At 39.1% G+C, this 18,965-nt stretch overlaps 1 protein-coding gene across 8 annotated transcripts in view; it reads right to left on the bottom strand.

Annotated features, from left to right (window-relative positions):
• RBMS1 (RNA binding motif single stranded interacting protein 1) overlaps nt 1–18,965 on the bottom strand; it is a 224,940-nt gene that overhangs the window by 159,644 nt on the left and 46,331 nt on the right. For 4 of the 8 annotated variants that reach the window (XM_040475166.1, XM_040475167.1, XM_040475169.1 and 1 more), the window contains exon 2: nt 18,419–18,511. The exons of the other annotated variants lie outside the window; for them this stretch is intronic. In XM_040475166.1, the coding sequence (XP_040331100.1) occupies nt 18,419–18,511 (93 nt within the window). The remainder of the gene's footprint in view (nt 1–18,418; nt 18,512–18,965) is intronic. 8 annotated transcript variants of the gene reach the window in all.

Below are 18,965 nucleotides of genomic sequence, written 5' to 3' on the forward strand. Positions count from 1 at the left end.
AAACAGGGAGGGGGAGAAAAACATAAGAGATACTCAAATATGGAGAACAAACAGAGGGTTACTGGGGGGGGGGGGGGGGGGGGGAATGGGCTAAATGGGTAAGGGGCACTAAGGAATCTACTCCTCAAATCACTGTTGCACTATACGCTAACTAACTTGGATGTAAATTAAAAGAATAAATTAAATAAAAATTAAAAAAAATAACGATAATGGTTGTGATAGAATGTTCCAAAGATGGCTGCCACAATCCCTTCATTCTGCATATGCTTTCCAATATGAATTTGCCCTCTTGAGTCAAGACTTGGAACCTATTTTTAACCCCGTGAAAGTAGGATGGTCCTGTGACTAAAACGGAAGAGTGCAAAAGTATTGCTGAGTGACTTGCAGGTCTAGGCCTTAAGAGCCCTGAGCCAATTGCCACGTAAGGAGGTCAAGGCTAGTCTGCCATCCAAGAAAAGAGCCTACGTGGAAAGAGAAGCCCTGCAGAATGAGAAGCCTGGCAGAGGAGAATGGAGGCACTCCAGCCAAGAGCCAGGTAACTATAAGGTATGTGGCTATGGCCATCTTGGACATTCCATCTGCAGCCAAGCTCCCAATTACATGCGGCTGTGTGAGTGACCCAAAGTCATATGGAGCAGAAGAGCCACACAGCTGATCCCAGTCAACCCAGGGAACTACGCAAAATAACAGATCATGTTTTAAATCTGAGATGGTTTGTTCCTTAGTAACAGATGACTGAAACAATAACACTAGTAAATACATTCCTATGGTGCTCTATAGTTTTTCAAAAGCCCTTTCACATCCATGGTCTTCTATGAGCCTGACCAGAGGCTCTGTTTCCCAGCATGAGACTGGGTCAGAGATTAAATACCCTGTCCAAGAGCTGCGAGTGCGAGAAATTAAATCGAGTTTACATTTAAAAAAGATGTTCTCCTCAACACATGTGACATTGTGTGTCAACTACATGTCAATAAAAACAGAATTAAAAAAAAATTGAACTAGATGTATTTAAATGTGAGAAATCATGAGGCACACCTAAGTGAAGGAGATAATAAAAAGATCTTTCTCATAAGAAAATACAACACCTCGGGGAGTCTGGTAGCTCAGTCGGTCAAGCGTCTGACTCTCGATTTCAGCTGAGGTCATGATCTCATTGTTCATGAGATCGAGCCCCGTGTTGTGCTCTGTGCTGACAGCGTGGAGACTGTTTGGGATTCTCTCTCGCTCCCTCTCTCTCTGTCTGCTCCTCCCCTGCTTACACTCTCTCTTTCTCTTAAAATGAATAAACTTAAAAAAAAAAAAAAAGAAACTACCACAAACACACCTCTAATTTTCTATTTTCCATCTAGTATACTAGTAATTATCAAATAACCAAGCACTGACTTAAAACTATTCTTTCGAGTGTTTCTTTTTAGTAAGAACTGATCAATCCAAACAATTTATGTATTTTTACTTGCCCAAATGATTCAAAAAGCAGACATAACCTTTCTGAACCTGTGCCTCTTCATACACACTTCCCTTTTTGTTTCCATGTTTAAGAAATGTTAATCATTTAAAAGTGCTATGCACAAAGCACTGGCATCTTCAAGCACTATTTATTAGAAACTGGATTTTTAAATCTGAAATAACTCTTTAAAACTCCTTGCCTTTTTGTTCTCATTACATTCAGCTGTCTGCTTGAGTTCCAGTTCAACAAAATAATCACTGGCTATCAAGCCCAGCTCCTTTGCATTTTGGTCCCTCCACCTCTTCCTTTGTCTCCTCCAGACTTACCGCAGAGACTGCTCATACAAGTGATATGGACACACAGCTCCAGTGAGAGAAAAATGCTGGCATTTATCCTTTGATGGTTAAGTGTTGGTGGGGAGGGGGTTGTTTGTGGCAGGAGGAATGGTTTCAGAATTCAAGAAAGGCCTAGTTCACTTAGGCGAAAGTCTAAGAGTAAACTGAGAGGAAGATGATTGCTAGAAATCAGTTTTTCAGAATAAACTGAGTGGTCCATATCCAAGATAGAATAAGATTCAAATTCTGAAAACCCTGGATCCAGACTGATAGTCCTTCAAACTACTAGTCAGTTTCTTTTCCAAAGAGGCATCCTGTTATCCTTCGGTAGAGAGGTTCCAACTGCCGGTATAACTTATGCTTTTCCTCTTTTCCCCCAACAGTCAGTGCAGATGAGATCGAGTGCAAATGTAACTTACAGAAGCTGGAAGCTGGAGGCTGTTAGGATTTAACTGAATAAATGTAGATTAAGCATCTTCCACTTTATACCTTTTCTTGATCTTACACTAAAGACTCAAATCCTTCACATGGCCCACAAATCCCTGGGAGCTTTGATGCCTATCGACTCCTCCTCCTGCACCATTCCCTTCCTCACCCACTTAGTTCCAGGTATTCTGGTCTTTCAGCTCTTCGATCTGTAAGGCAATCTATCCAGCAACGTGTTTCACACATGCTGTTCCCTCTGCATAGAGTCCTCCTGCTCTACTGCCTGGTTCATCCTTCCTATCTCAACTTACAGCGCTCCTACCAGAAAATCCCCCCCACCCCCGCCCGCAGAAGAGGCTAGACCCTCCTGTTGCATAATCTCACATAGAGTACAGGGTACAGCTCCTTTTCCGGACTCATCAAATTGTAATTTAAATTATTATTTAAATATCCATCCTCTGTTGAAACCTCCTTGAGAGAAGGGATCATATCTCTTTTGTTCGTTGCTTTTTTTTTCACCAGTGTCATGTATAATGTAGATACTCAATACTATTTATTGAATATGAATCTATAATATTTAAAAAACTAATATATATATATGTATATATATGTATGTATAAACATATATTGTTATAGGTGCTTCTAAAGGTACAAAAAAGAATCTGACAGTTTCAATAAGAAAGAGACATGCACAGATGGCCAAGTGGCAAAGCAGAACCTGACCAGTAATAGATGGAGATCTAGATAACATACAGTGGGAGAACAGGGAAAAGGAGATTGACTCCAAATGGTGACTATAAAGAGCTCTGTGGGACAGGTTCTCAAAGGGCCTGTGAGAATAGGTAAGATTTACACACATTTTTCTGGCCCACTAGAAACAGTAAAATTCACAAGCGTTTGTCATTCTCACAAACACTTTTCTATTCTCTGCTTTTTCTTAGCACCTGGTGTCTCAAATGCCTTCTAAACTCTAGGAAATATAGAAAATGGTAGTTTCATAGAACATTGGCCATGATTAACTCAAGGAAATGTCATTTTAATGCCACACTATTCGACAGAGGTGTAAAGACTGATTTAACCCCTTGCAACAATGACAGTGTGGCATCTGTGGGGGAATTCAGATTAGGAGCTGCAAATCAATCCTGACCAAGAAAAGTTCTTAGCTAGATCCAGATCTAGGGATATAAAATTTTTGTGAGAGACAGCATAGCATGTAGGACATGCAGGTAGCCTAATGGCAGTGTGTCCAAGAAAGAGCCAGAGTTTTGAGGAAAGTTAGGCTTGCTGCAACACTGCAGGGAAATCTCTGTGACTCCTTGATGAGTCATGACAGTGATTGGGAAACAGGACTAGCATTTCATTTAATGGTTTGGAATGCTGGACAGATATGCTAAGTAGCCTGCCCAACTACCTAGAACAAAGCAGATTTAGACCTGGGACATCACCCTCATTGCTCAATACTCAAGCAACTCACATCATGAAGGAAATCTAATGAGATAAGCTATGAGCTATTCTTCCCTTCTGAGGTTCGAGGTTCCCGGCTAACTGGCTGGATCTCCTGGGTGAGTATCTACTCTCACGGTTTTGATATAAAGATAGGAAAATGTGCTTAGAACAATTCTGTTGACAGAATTCAAGTTTCCAGCAACCAAACTTCATTTTTAGCTTTACAACTAGAATTACTAAAATCTGGTCCATCTAGCAAATATTAAGTGATATTAAGGTATACTTTGTTTCCAGGTTTTACATAAATTATGTCAACATTAGATAGAAAGCAGGCTTCCTTTACAGAAGATCCATTTGGCAAATAACACGACTTAGACCAATTTTTCTGGTTCTGAATCCTAAGAAATGTGGCTTGGCTTTGAAGACTGTTCTTTTTTACACCACAGCTCCACAGTGCTATCTTAAAGCCTTTTTAGCAACTATTCATCATAACTGAATTTTAATTCCCAGTATATTTCAATATCAATCTCTCAACATGAGGCACTATAAATTTAAAAGCAGTCTGGAATATCCAGGAGCATGCCTGTGCAACTGAATCGTGTTTCTTACGTACAGAATTGTGCAATCTTCGTTTACTTTGGGTTTTATGATAAGGACTCAGCTCCTAATCATTTTAATCTCACGTTTTTTATGACCCCTTTGTTTAAAGTCAATATTTTAATTGGCATATATCAAGATCTGAACATACCCTGAATTAGAAATTTTTGTTTAAACTGAGAAAAGGGCACGTATTACTTCAAATGTCTTAGACATGAGCATAGTGACCTAATTTTCACCTAGTAAAGGAGTTTGTAGTCAAGTGAAATTTTTAGAAGTAATGAAACAATACTCATAAGAAAAGTGCAGTCACTAGCTCATGAGAAGTGTTTAGCTAACACATGATTTTAGTCCACTTACCACCACCTATAGCCACCTCTGTGATCACTGCTGCAGGCAATAGATATAAATTAAATTCAAAGGTACTTCAAAAACCTTACTCTAGGGGCGCCTGGGTGGCGCAGTCGGTTAAGCGTCCGACTTCAGCCAGGTCACGATCTCGCGGTCCGTGAGTTCGAGCCCCGCGTCAGGCTCTGGGATGATGTCTCAGAGCCTGGAGCCTGTTTCCAGTTCTGTGTCCCCCTCTCTCTCTGCCCCTCCCCCGTTCATGCTCTGTCTCTCTCTGTCCCAAAAATAAATAAATGTTAAAAAAAAAAAAAATAATAAAGGCAAAAAAAACACCTTACTCTAGTCAATAGTTCCAGTCCACCCAGTTATCAACTATTTCATCAACGCTACTAAAAACCAGACATATTGGACACGAGCTTGATCTTTTTCCCTGTTGCTCACCCCAAACAAACAAGCCCAAAAGAAAGAGCCTTTGAAGGAGACAGCAAGAGAAGAAAAACAGCAACATAAGTTAGGAAAGTCTACAATAGTGTTTTCCATTAAAATTTTCTATGATAAACATGTTCTACCTGTTCACTGTCCAATATGGTGGCCACTAGACACAGGTGGCTACAGAGCACTAGCAATAGGGCTAATGTTAACTGAGAAACTGAATTTTGTATTTCAATTAACTTTAAAATGTCACACATAGCTAGGGGCTTCCATATTAGACGGCAAGGGCCTATAATTTACTAAATCCCTGAAAAATGAAGAAGCAAACTATTATATACCATCAGATAAATGTGGCAATTACTTTATGGCCAGCAGCAGTCTAGAATTATTTTTATCTGATGATTAACTAATGATCCCTTCAAATCTTTATTACTTTAGTCATGAAAAGGATCTTTGACAAAAAATAAGGAAAACTATTGTCAAGGAAGGCCAGAAGTGATGGAAGCAGGGCAGAAAGGACAAACTCAATCCTGAGTCCTGTGGTTACTGTTCTGCCATATTACCCAGCTTTTAGAGAAAAGGTATTTAGATATTAGATATTTAGATATTAGATATTTAAAGGGAATTCATAGGGGCGCCTGGGTAGCTCCGTCGGTTAAGCATCCGATTTTGGCTCAGGTCATGATCTCACAGTCCATGAGTTCGAGCCCCAAGACAGGCCCTGTGCTGACAGCTCGGAGCCTGGAGCCTGCTTCAGATTCTGTGTCTCCCTCTCTCTGACCCTCCCCCGTTCATGCTCTGTCTCTGTCTCAAAAATAAATAAACATTAAAAAAACATTTAAAGGGAACTGATATTTTGGCCAGGACAGTTCAGCCTGATCCAAACTTTCTACATAACCAGCAGAACCAAACAGAACTGAAAAGAAAAGTTCTGTTCTTTCTGGAAATAATTAGGATTATTTTAAACTATCCCTATGCCTTAACTAGATATCCTACCGGAAATACTCTAAGGAGATGCAAGTCTTGTGGGGCAGGGATATGTATATGTAGGTATACATATATAAATATATATACATTTGAGTTCTTTCTCACTTTTTTTGGTATCTCAACACTTCTTTTATTATCATACCCTAAGTATGGCCCTGAATGCTTTTCCTCATTTAAATTTCATAAACATTCTCTGAGGTAGGTAGGTGGAGTAGAAAGTATTCTCAGAATAGCCATCACAAATCCCTTCCCTTCCCGTAGTCACCTGCCATTCCACCCATCAAGGGGTGGACTTTATCTCATTTCAACTCGAACGTGGGCTGGCATGTAACTGGCTTTGACCAACAAAATATGGTGGAAGTGATGCTGTGCCTGGCAGCTTCCACTTTTCCTCTTGGGAGTTAGCCACTATTAAGAAGTCCAGCGGTTTTGAGACGACCGTCCTGTGAGAAAAGGCCAAGCTATCAAGACAGAGAAAGGATAAGAGCAAAGCAAGAGACACTAGCTATTCAAAGTGAAATGTTCACAACTTCCTAGCTCATCGGAGCCACCAGTTAAATGCAGCTGAGTGAGTGAACCCAGTTGAATACACAGCCCAGTGCCCCACCCAGCTGATAACATGTAGAAGGGCCAACCCTGACCCTGTCCCAATTCCTGCACCACCAAATCATGAGAAAGAATAAATTATTGTTGTTCTGGGTTGATCTGTTATCCACTCCATACTTTAGTACCAAACTTATACTTCTACTTTTTATTCTGAATAAAAGAAATATCTTGAAAATTTTGGTTGTCCACTTTCACCCATGTTTAAATAAGGCATATCTATGAGGGTGTTACTGCCATCACTAAGTTAAGAAAAAAAAGTAAAATTAAAAAGGAGCTAACAGAGTAATGGGTTCCTGGACAACTTAGCATACATGTTTATACTATTCAGAATGAATGTATTTAGCAAAAGGATCTTCAGCTAAGACCTTTAAACTGAAATTTGAAGGACGATGAAGAAAAAAAGGCCAGGTTAACTGAGGTCAAGCAGCCAGGCTGTCCATCTCTGGAGTACATCCTAGAATCTCACCCTGCCCTCACTCTATTTCTTATCTTTTCCTTTTTACCATAAATATTTACTTCGATGATGGGATTAGAACTTTATGTCATTAAAGTAACTAGGTAAGTGCTAAGTTTAAACATTAATCTCGTTTCCACTTTGTTTCCCTTTCCCTACAATGAAATGATGTTGGGAAATATTTTTAATAGACAAAATCAGTATGAATGGAATGAAACAAAATAGGTGGAGAAGTCTAAAATGCAAAAGGAATGTTGGCCAAGGCAAAACCTGCTTGAGAGTTCCCAATTCACTTAGACTGAATCCTGAAACAGTGATGTTAAAGGGGGAAAAAACTTACATAAAAATAGAATAGCAAATTGGCAGCTACTATCCTAAAGGCCATCATCCCAGACTTTTAGGGTTATTCTTAGTGACACTGATTTAACTTTACCACAACGACCCGCTTAGTTCTTTGTATAGTTTGTGGCTCCCACCTGAGCCCTTCTAAAGGCATTCTGGGAAGGGAGAGGTACAGAGCACAGCCTGATCTCATTTCTCTTACAGTCTCTCTGAGTTTAGCACAGTTAGCAAGAATGGTATATAATCCATAATAAAGAGATATATAATCCACAAAGCAAAGTCTACCCTAATGCCTGACTCAATTTGAAAAATTGCCCGATCTGTCAGAAATGCCAACACTCCAATCCAGTATTCACTGCACAGAATCTTCATCTTTCCATCAGTATGTGCCAGAGTAACAGATGTTGAAATATGACCAATTCTGTGGCTGACAAATGAATCTTGAAATGTCTATATCCACATGAACAAAGGCATCCCATGAATACACTTCCTCTAGGTCAAACTCCCAAGGGTTTTTGGACAGTGTCTCACAACATTTTTGTACCTTATAATATATAACAGGAAAGATTCAAATTTTGAGGGCTCCAGATACAAAGGAGCAGTCCATACCACATGCAGTACACACTGCTGTCATTCAGGAAAAAAATGACAGGCATTGATTATTAAGGGATGCAAGTGATACTTTATAGTTTTTTTAAAAACAAGTTCCAGACCAAGCCCTGTGAGATACTTCTCCATTTAAGGGATTAAGGACACATAAGTAAATTTCTCTGACAGAGTTTTCAAGAGCTGACTCCAAAAAATGCAAGAGAACCACCACTTTCACTCCTGTGATCAGCTGAGATTTTTGACGGGACCTGGACAAGAAATAAGAAATGCCTTAGGGTCCTGCTGTTCCTACCATTACAGAAAAGGATAAGCTACTGTGAAGTCAATGCCCTCTCTGACTTCCTATCAAGTCCTTTTTGCTTCTCAGCAGCATTGAAAGCATTCAGCACTCAAGAATACTCTTTGCGATCACTGTAAGGGACTCTGTAGGGGAATCGAGTTATATAAAGCCCATTGTTTATTGCAGATGGAAGGCAATCTTTGGAGAATCAATGCTTTCCGGTAAGTGGCAACATAAAGGAATTTTCCTTCTTCATCAGGAAGGCTGAGCACATGGAGCCAGCCTCATGTCTGAGGAGGAACCCAACATTTCTGGCCTGAAGAAACTGGGTCCAAGAGGGGGTGCCTGGGTGGCTCAGTCGGTTAAGCGTCCGACTTCTGCTCAGGTCATGATCTCAATGTTCATGAGTTTGAGCCCCACGTTGGGCTCTGTGCTGACAGCTCAGAGCCTGGAGTCTGCTTTGGATTCTTTGTCTCCAGTCTCTCTCTGCCCCTCCCCCGCTCACACTCTGTCTCTCTCTCAGAAATAAACATTAAAAATTAAAAAAAAAAAACAAACCACAACTGGGTCCAAGGTATAATTCTGATACCAAAACCAATCCAGCATCCCTAACTTCCGGATGCTTCTACCTCAGTTCCACCTTCCACATACACTGACTAATTGATCTTTCAGTCAATCGGCTCTTAAGCCAAGGAACACCAGAGGTATCTTCAGAAGGATCCCCATTTACCATAGTCTTCTCTGGGTGAAACACAATAGTCGCCATCTTTACTCCTGGCAAAGCCCACCCCTGCTCCCCACTTAATCCCCACCAAAAATCTGTTTGCTTTAAAACAGCCTGTTCTGTGATATCCCTAGATCTGCTGGTATAACAGCACTGCTTTCCATTTGCATTTCCTTAGTAGGTTGTTCACTCCAGGTCCTCCTCTCTTATATTCTTTTAAGGGGTTCTCAAAGCATAGACACATATGTGCACATTGGAGGCAGCCAATTTCTTTTTCCAAGAAATCTCACATATAACATTTTCTCACATTCTTTAAGCTCCCATCTTAGGCTATTTATCAGTCTGCAATCATTTTGGAAGATGACAGTTTCTTCTTATCTTTTTAATTGAGATATAATTAACATAGAATAAAATACACAGATCTTCAATGTTTAGTTCATGAGTGTTGACAACTGCATGCAGCTGTGTAACCAAAACTCAAAACAAGACATAGATCATGTCTGTCCCTAAGAGAGTTACGTCATACCCCTTTCCTGTCAATCTCCTTCTCCAACCACTATCCGACATCACCATAGATTAGTTTTGCCTGTATTTGGATTTCATGAAATAACACAATAAGGCCTTTTTCTTGTGACAGGCTTTTCCACGCAGCACATTTCTGAGATTCATCACTGTTGCTTGAATTAGTAGTTTATTCTTTTTTACTGCTGAGTAGTATTCCATTATAAAGAAATTTGATTATTGGGGCGCCTGGGTGGCGCAGTCGGTTAAGTGTCCGACTTCAGCCAGGTCACGATCTCGCGGTCCGTGAGTTCGAGCCCCGCGTCGGGCTCTGGGCTGATGGCTCAGAGCCTGGAGCCTGTTTCCGATTCTGTGTCTCCCTCTCTCTCTCTGCCCCTCCCCCGTTCATGCTCTGTCTCTCTCTGTCCCAAAAATAAATAAACGTTTGAAAAAAAAAATTTTTAAAAAATAAAAATAAAAAAAAAAAAGAAATTTGATTATTCATTCTCCTTTTAATGGACATTTGGACTGTTGCCAATTTTGGGCTTTATAAACAAGACTGCTATAAAAACTGCCTATGTTTTTATTTCTCATTGGTAAATACCTAAGAGTCAAACTGCTGGGTCATATGGTAGATGTATGTTTATCTTTATAAGAAATTGCAGAACAGTTCTCCAATGTGGTTAGACCATCTTCTACTCCCGCCAATGACTGAGAATTCCAGGTGCACCACATCCTCCACAGTGTTCAGCGTTCCCAACCAGTCTTTTTTCTTTTAGCTCTTCTAGTGGATGTGAAATGGCATCCAATTGTGGCTATAATTTGCATTTTCCTGACGTCTAATGATGTTGAGCACCTTTTATGAGCTTATTGGCCCATGCCCATATCTTCTTTTGTGCAGTAACTGCTTAAGTCTTTAATTGAGTTGTCTTTGTCTCATACATTTGTAAAAATTCTTTATGTATTTTGGATTTAAGTCTTTTGTCATACGAATACATGCTGTGAATATTGCCCCAGTGGGTACTTGTCCATTCGTTTTCTTTTTAATTTTTTTAATGTTTATTTATTATTGAGACACAAGAGAGGGACAGAGCATGAGCAGGGGAGGGACTGAGAGAGAGGGAGACACAGAATCTGAAGCAGTTTCCAGGCTCTGAGCTGTCCGCACAGAGCCCGACGCAGGGCTTGAACTCACAAACTGCGAGATCATGACCTGAGCTGAAGTCAGACGCTTAATCGACTGAGCCACCCAGGCGCCCTCCATTCATTTTCTTAAAGGCGTATTTTGGTGAGCAGAAATGTTTAATATAGATAATGCCCAATTTATCATTTTTTTAAGTTTGTGATTTGTGCTTTTTGTGTGGTGCCCAAGAAATCTTTGCCTAGTATGAGGTCACAATCACATCCTCTTTTGTCTTCTAGAAGATTTATGGTTCTAGGTTTACATTTGGGTCCATGATTCCATTGCAACTAATAATTTAAAGTATGGCGATAGCTGTCAATGTTCATTTTCTTTCCAGAATAAGAATTTTATTTATTTACTCATTCATTCATTCATTCATTCATTCATTCATTCATGCTATTCAATACTATTTCGTGATACTATATTTACCATTTACCCATAATTTGATAAATAGGTGCATCCCAGTACATTTAAATATAATTTTTATACACCTTAGTTTACATGCAAGTTGTACATGCCCACTCCATGCTAATTTTATTTTCTACTGCATTCAATATTCTAGTTGAACTGGCCATCCCAACTCTGAAAAGTATTACAGGGATAGATCACTTAAATTACACATCCTACAGCAGCTAGACACTGCACTACATAAATATTTCATTTTTTTTAAAGGCAGGAGCTCAGATATAAAGACTCTTAGGTTTCTAATCTAATCAGAGTGAAAGTCTTATAGTCTCACTCATAAGTACGACTATTTAAGATGAAATGTTTATAAGTGTAAAATATCTATAATTTGTTCATGTACTCAAAATGGGATAGGAGGTAAGCAATGGGCCCAACTCATGTAACATGAATTCAGAAGGCAGGAAAAGACTGTCTGCTATGAAGAGGGCTAAGAGAATTCATGGGCATTTTTTTGCTTGCTTTTTTTCTCTTCCTGCCTCCCACCCCACCCTTTTTAAATCCTATCTACCAAACAGAAACAACCTTGATTGATGTTTATAGAAAATATAGCTCTTCCTTTAGACTTAGAAAGAGCCACAAAGGATTGGAGACTGTCTGATAGTATGTGTTACAAATCTTGAAAAAATAATTATTTGAGAATCAGTTAAGAGTACTTTCTCTACCCTTTTAATTCAATTCAAATTCCAGTCAGTGTTCAATTTAACACAGGAAACAGAATATTGGTCAATGAATTAGAGAACTGTACCTTACACCATAGAGCTACTGGTAAGTTGTCCACTGTTTTCTACCTAACTTTCCCAGACACTAACTAATTGAGGATATCTTTGACCCCAAATTCCCTATAAGGAGAACTGAAAGACTACTGAATTTCTTATTATGGATGAAGTACCTTGATTTCCACAGCAATAAGTTATACAACCATGTGTTTTATTTTTAATTGTACAAGAAGGAAAGTTCTGTGTGTGTGTGTGTGTGTGTGTGTGTGTGTGTGTGTGTGTGTGTATGCACGTGCAAGGGCTAAGTAGAAAAATGAGAAATGTAGAGAATTCCTTTTTCTGTTGCTAGGAAAGTTACTCTACCCTTGCTTTTTCAGGTAGAATGTACACAATGTCATCCTGAAACCGTTAAGTGATAAACTGAGAAGGTCCTAAATCTTTTTGGAGAGCGGACATTCTGTAGTGCTGGAGGATGGAGAGGAGTAGGGAGACCAGATCAACACTGATGGGAAACACTTCTTTATAAGAATTTTATAAAATAAAACATATTCTATTCTCCACAGCAGGAAAATTTTTAAAGCATGCTGTGAATTCCCAATGCCAGTAATCATTGGATATGTAAACATGAAGTACTTGACTACCACATATATAGAATCACAAAAGTCTTAGCTAAAGGTACAAATATCTTATTAGATATTTAGTAATAACTAACATTTATTAACCACTTACTAGATGTCATACACGAAGTACTTTGCATATCTTAATTCATCTATTCAACACGATAAAGCCATAAAATAAATAGTTACCATCTTTATTCTAAGTTTACACACCAAACTAAGAAACAGAGAGGGTAAGTAATTTGCCTTAGGTCACATTCCAACTCAAGCAGTCTGACTCCCATGGCGAGTGTGTTGTGGACTGTATTGTATCCCCCATGCAAAATTCATTATGTTGAAGCCCCAAATTCCAGTGTAATCCTAGTTGGAGATAGGGGCTTTCAGGACGAAAGTAAAGTTAAATGAGGTTATAAGGATGGGGTCCTAATCCAGTAGGACTGGTAACTTCTCTCCAAGCGCATGCACCAAGGACAGACCATGTGAGCATACAGCGAGCAGACAGTCATCTGCAAGCCAGGAGAAAAACTCTCATTAGAACCTAACCATGCTGGCACCCTGACTTCATACTAGCAGCCTCCAAAAATGTGAGAAAATAAATTACTGGTTTTTAAGCCACTCAGTTTATGGTATTTTGTTATGGCAACCGAAGCAGACTAAGAGACCATGAACATCACTCTTCCCAGACACTTCCAAATAAGGAGAGAATCAAAGAGAAGAAAAAAATCTAATTTTTGCCTCACCTATAATTTCTTTGCAAACTAGTAAACTTACCCTTCTTTCATAGGGTACCCAAAGCATCTAAGACACTGAAATCTTATTGGATTTTATTACTATAAATATTCATAGAGTTTTAAAATATATGCATCAATACATGCAGGTGAAGACACGTTTACTATATTGGTCTTTGCACAAGAAACATCAAAGCTTCTGATCGATATAAATGTAAAACTTTTTGGTCAGATTTTTAGCATAACTAGATTTTCAGGCAATGACTCTGGAATAAAATGGAATAAGAATGAAGACCTTAAATGGCTGCTGTTACAGTGTCCTGATTTATTAAAAATAATCATAGAGCACTACTGGTAATGTTAAATCTCCAGCATTCCAATCTAGTGCAAGGAATTATCAGTGTCTAAAAGGTCTTTGTCAACTTCAACATCTATACACATTTAAGTGGTATTGAGCAGATTCCATAATCTGATCTGCTTTTAACTGTGGAAATCAATGCAATTATTAAGAAGCTATTTAAATAATTCATGTTGTAAAAGAAAGCCTTCAGAGGGGCATAATGTGTTTGCATCTTAATGGTATTTTAAATAAAGTTGTGTCTTGCTCCAGTGCACACTGGTAAGCAAGACCAATCAATCCCCATCCTTCAGTTCGGAGGCAGCGATGAGAGAAATTCTGACAGTTTAGAGGAACAGCTGGGCTATCTGGCTTTGACAAGTAAGGGAGTTTCTTCCCCCAATATCTCAGAGGAAGATGGTATCTGCCTTTTCATTCACCCTACTGTCTTCTTGTTGGTGTTTGACACTCTGCACTGCGTTGGAGATACTATTCAGTGATATCATTGCAAGGTCATTTAGCCATATTAACCAGACTAAATGCCTATTCATCAGCCCCAACAAAAAGTACGTATCAAGTGCCAAGTTGTTATCTCTGGGTGAAGACATCTTTGTGCAAGTATAGTTTTCTCTCTGGAAGTTTTTTAACGTTATACACTTCCTTGGTGTTGAAAGCAGGGTGAATGTAAGTAGTTAGCCTTCATAAGATTTTAAATTTCAGATAAATATCAAAGAATATGAGAATATTATTAGCAAAGACATCCAAAGTTTTCTAATCCCCGTTTCATCCAATACCTGAACCATCTGTATCACAGCATCTCCCAAGTTGTGACACCAGTCTATTTCAACCCTTCTTGTTCATCAAACTCATTGCCATCTTCTCTAGGACTGAACAACTGCTGTTCAGGCAATTATGACAGAAAGTTCTTCCTTATGCTGAACCCAAATCTCCCTACCTTTCTACCTATTATCTGAACTAGCCGTTTGGTACCACTCAGTCAAGAATATGCCTCTTCCACCTGCTATCCACACTTGAAGATAATGATTATTGCCTTTACAGGTTCCCTCTTCTTCAAGTGACACATTCCCAACTCCTTCACTTTTCTCATGTTCCGTCCACGTCCATGTTGGCATCAGTATTGGGGTCTACGATCCCAAACTTCTGAAGATCATGTATGCAGGAAAACCCACTAAAACGATGTCCATTACTAAAAATTACCTCAATTATGAGAAACTGTTTCTATTATTAAACGATTTAGCACATCTGGGTTAGCTCCTCTTCTTTATTGTTTGAATATCTCCATTACACCCTTCATCTCTTACACTGCTTGTCCCTCAAGTCTAGGTGGTTCTCCTTTCTTAGGTTGGCCCACAAAGCTTTCTGTCATCTGTCCTTGATGTCCATTCCCATCCTTTACTCTCCAGTCCCATCCTTAAATATTGCTCTCCACTCCCGCTACACCTAGCCACACCTAACTTCTATTTCCTGAAAGCTCCAAGCTTTTTCCTTCCCCTATGTTGTTATCCACCTATAACACTCCTCCTTCTCTTCTTCTTCTATTTTATATTTATTTTTGAGAGACAGAGAGAGAGACAGAGCCTAAGCGGGAGGGGCAGAGAGAGAGGGAGACACAGAATCCGAAGCAGGCTCCCGGCTCTGAGCTGTCAGCACAGCCTGACGCGGGGCTCAAACCCATGAACCGTGAGATCATGACCTGAGCTGAAGTCAGACACTTAACCGACTGAGCCACCTAGGCTCCCCCCTCCTTCTCTTCTTCATATAACTAATGCTTACTAGGGGCAGATATCCTTAGAGTGGAGAGAGAGTACATTAAATGGTACAATTAACTGCTATAAAAAAACAACCTCAACTCTAAGAACGTAACACAATAAAAGTTTATTTTTCATTTATATTACAATTCAATACTGTTTGGAGGGGCAGTGTTTATAGGTGGGTGAGTGAACTGCACAGTCTTTCAAGGTGCCAGACTCCTTCCTTCTATCTGATAATGCTGCCATCTTCTAAATCCAGCCTCCAAGGTCATCTTAGAAAGGGAAGAAAGCAAGCGAAGGATTTCGCTTGTCGTACACAGAAGTGTACATCACTCCTGCCCACATTCCACTCACCACAACTCAGTCACAGGGCTCCACCCTGACTGCAAAAGAAGCTGAGAAATGCAGCTGCCTGAGGAAACTGAAACAGGATTGCTAAATCCATAGGCCTGTTTCTAGATGATTCTACTTTGTTGTCCATGAAAGTCTATGGTTACTGATCTCATTGCACTTACTACTATGGCTGGGGAAATTACACAAGTTAATTTGGTTTTTTTTCCCCAACTAAACTATAAGCTCCTTGAAGACATCAATGTGGCTTTTATCTTTATATTGTTAGTATGTGGCACAAGACAGTTCTGCCACAAATGTCATTTACACTTATGAGTGAATGGATTAATGAAGGAGTCTTGCCTACTCTTCCTGACATTCCTAACTAACTTCTGATATTTTGAAGACCCAAAGATCAACACACACTGCAGCATGGCTCCTTTGACCATGGGGAGGGGTGGGTGTCAACAGAGGCTAGAGTGGTCTCACAGTGGATTGGATGATGCCTTTGGCAATTTCAGAGAAGATTAAACTATGTCCTTTTCCCTTAGACTATGGGCTCTCCAAAAGCACAAACTAGGTCTTACTCATCTAGGAGTCCTTAGCAGTCAGCACTCTTAGAAAGTGTTGAATGAATAAATGCAAAATATTGTTATAAATAGGGTAGTCAGATCACAGGCTGTATTAACTTTAATTTCATGCCTGATAACAAAATTATCAGGACCAACCATGAAATGCCAAAAGAGTTAGTTTTAATAAGGTTTATAGAAATTATCTTTATATCCTTTTACAATACTTTCTACTCTGATATTCTTTTTGTAATACCCATTTTAAGGCTAAGAAATTTTTGAGAAAGTTGCATTAATTTTTAAATAAAGTGAAACGGTGAAAATCACTTAACTACTTGAACTTAGCAACCCTGACCCCCAGCTTTTAGGAGTGGTGGTTTCTTCTGAAGATGTAAGGAGACTGCCTTCCTCCTTTGGATTTATTCATTACAAGCTGAGATATCATCATTAGGAAACTGCAAAAGCAGGAAAGGCTGTCTTCCTTTTCCATTCTATAAATAAACAGGAAGACAAAGATAAAGACTAAAGTAGCTCCCAAGCCATATTTTGAAACTCATGTTGACCTGCCTTAAATGCCTTTACTGTGAACAATTTTCAAGGGAAAAACAAAAACAAAAATTAAAAACCAAAAACACTCAACTAATGTCTAAACTAGAAAAAATGAATTCTTTCCTTGACATATATTAACTCTTAAACAGTGAGGATCCTTAAGTTTATTTATGTCAAAACTCATTTAAATGTTTGCTCTTTGGATGTTTGTTATTGTGCTCAAAATAGCAGAGATTAATGAGTGTCCACCTTCTAGTGCTTTCATAGTTTTTATCTCTCAATAAATAGAATAAATAAGCAACAGGTCCAAAAATATACAGTGGTCTCCCCTTATCCACAGGAGATATGTTCCAAGATGCCCAGTGGAAGCCTGAAACTATGGGTAGTACCAAACCAAATTCTTTTTCACACACACACACACACACACACACACACACACACACAAACACACACACACACACGCACACACACAAAAACACACACTCACTTATGATGAAGTTTAACTTATAAATCAGGCACAGTAAAAGATTAACAATGATAATTAATAATAAAATAGATCAATAAAAACAACATACTATAATAAAAGTGATGGGACTATAGACTCTCAAGATCTTACTGTACTGTAAGTACAGTACATGGTGAGAAGAGGTGTGGTGAATGTCATAAGCATTGTGATGTAGCATTAGACTACTACTGACATTCTGACAAGAGGTCAGAAGGAGGATCATCTGCTTCCAGACCAGGGTTGACCGTGGGTAACTGATGGTGCAGAAAGTGAAACTGTGGATAAGGAGGGACTCCCATATTTGCTTTAGAATGTATAGTGCAACCCACATCTAAACTGAAATGCAAAAATTAAGAATTTATCTTTTTTTTTTGTATTAAAGAAATCCATTTCTTTATTGGTAATTTGCAAGTCTATTTAAATCCGATCCATCAGACAAAATATGAAAATGAAAATTTTAATGCAGTATTACCTTGAAAAATCATCTTTCTACGATCTCCATCTATTTTTTTTTCAAATTGTAAAACCTTAAAAGTTCAATGAAAATCAGATGGATAAAACCTGGATAAAACCAAACTTGAGGGACACCTGGGTGGCTCAATTGGTTAAACTTCCCACTTCTGCTCAGGTAATGATCTCTCAGTTCATGAGTTCAAGCCCCACGTTGGGCTCCGCATTGGCAGTGCAGAGCCTGCTTGAAATTCTCTATCTCTTCCTCTCTCTCTCTGACCCTCCCCCATTTGTGTTGCCTCTCTCTCTCAAAATAAATTAACTTAAAAAAAAAAATAAGCAAACTTGAAGCCTTAAAATAAGCTGCTCAGAGAATTTGAACATCAACCTTGGCACGTCTAGAGTCCCTGTTGTCTAGACTTGCATGAGGATATGACTAGAAAATCGTGTCAATTATAAGATGGCAGTATGGAATAAAGGGAACTGAGAGGATTTGGAAAAGAAGATATACAGTTTGATCTAGAGGCATCTAAGCTCCAGGAAATCCCAAAGCCCTCATATCTCAAGGCCCCAGGAATATCATGGAGCCCAGCTAACAAGGATCCTCTTCCAGTTTGGGTGATTTTACCAGGTCGGTACATTATAGGCTTAAACGAAACTTACCACAAGAGTAGCAGTCTTCAGTGTCAAGTGGTTGGTTAATGAACACCATACTGTGCGCCATGTGATCACAAAGCTAAGCACTGGACGATACAACTAGGAATAAGACAAACACAGAACATGCCCTCATGGGGCTTAGAGTCGAAAAGGAAAGATACACATTTATCAAATAAGTTCTAATGTGATAAAAGTCTTCCAGGAGAACTTAACGGCTATGAGATCCCATTACAGGGGTTCCTAACTTGGTCAGGGATGTGAGCTGTTGGGGAAGGTTTCCCTGAAGGAGTGATAAGTAGTGATATTTATACCTGCTCAAGTCACTTAATTTGGTAGTGTTCTAGTATCTTCATCTATAGAAGGACATCATCGTACCCACCATACAGAACTCTTGTAAGGACTCAATTGCATAACAAATGAAAGCACTGACCATAGTGCCTAGCATGTGGCAAGATATCAACATATGTTTCTGCAACTGTTGTTATTATTATGATGCTCATTATTAATACTATTATTAGCTCGAAGGTGTAAAACTTAGCCAGGTAAAAGGAGG

The sequence above is a fragment of the Herpailurus yagouaroundi genome, unplaced genomic scaffold (assembly GCF_014898765.1).
Source record: "Herpailurus yagouaroundi ecotype Mexico unplaced genomic scaffold, PumYag 140, whole genome shotgun sequence".
NCBI lineage: Eukaryota > Metazoa > Chordata > Mammalia > Carnivora > Felidae > Herpailurus > Herpailurus yagouaroundi.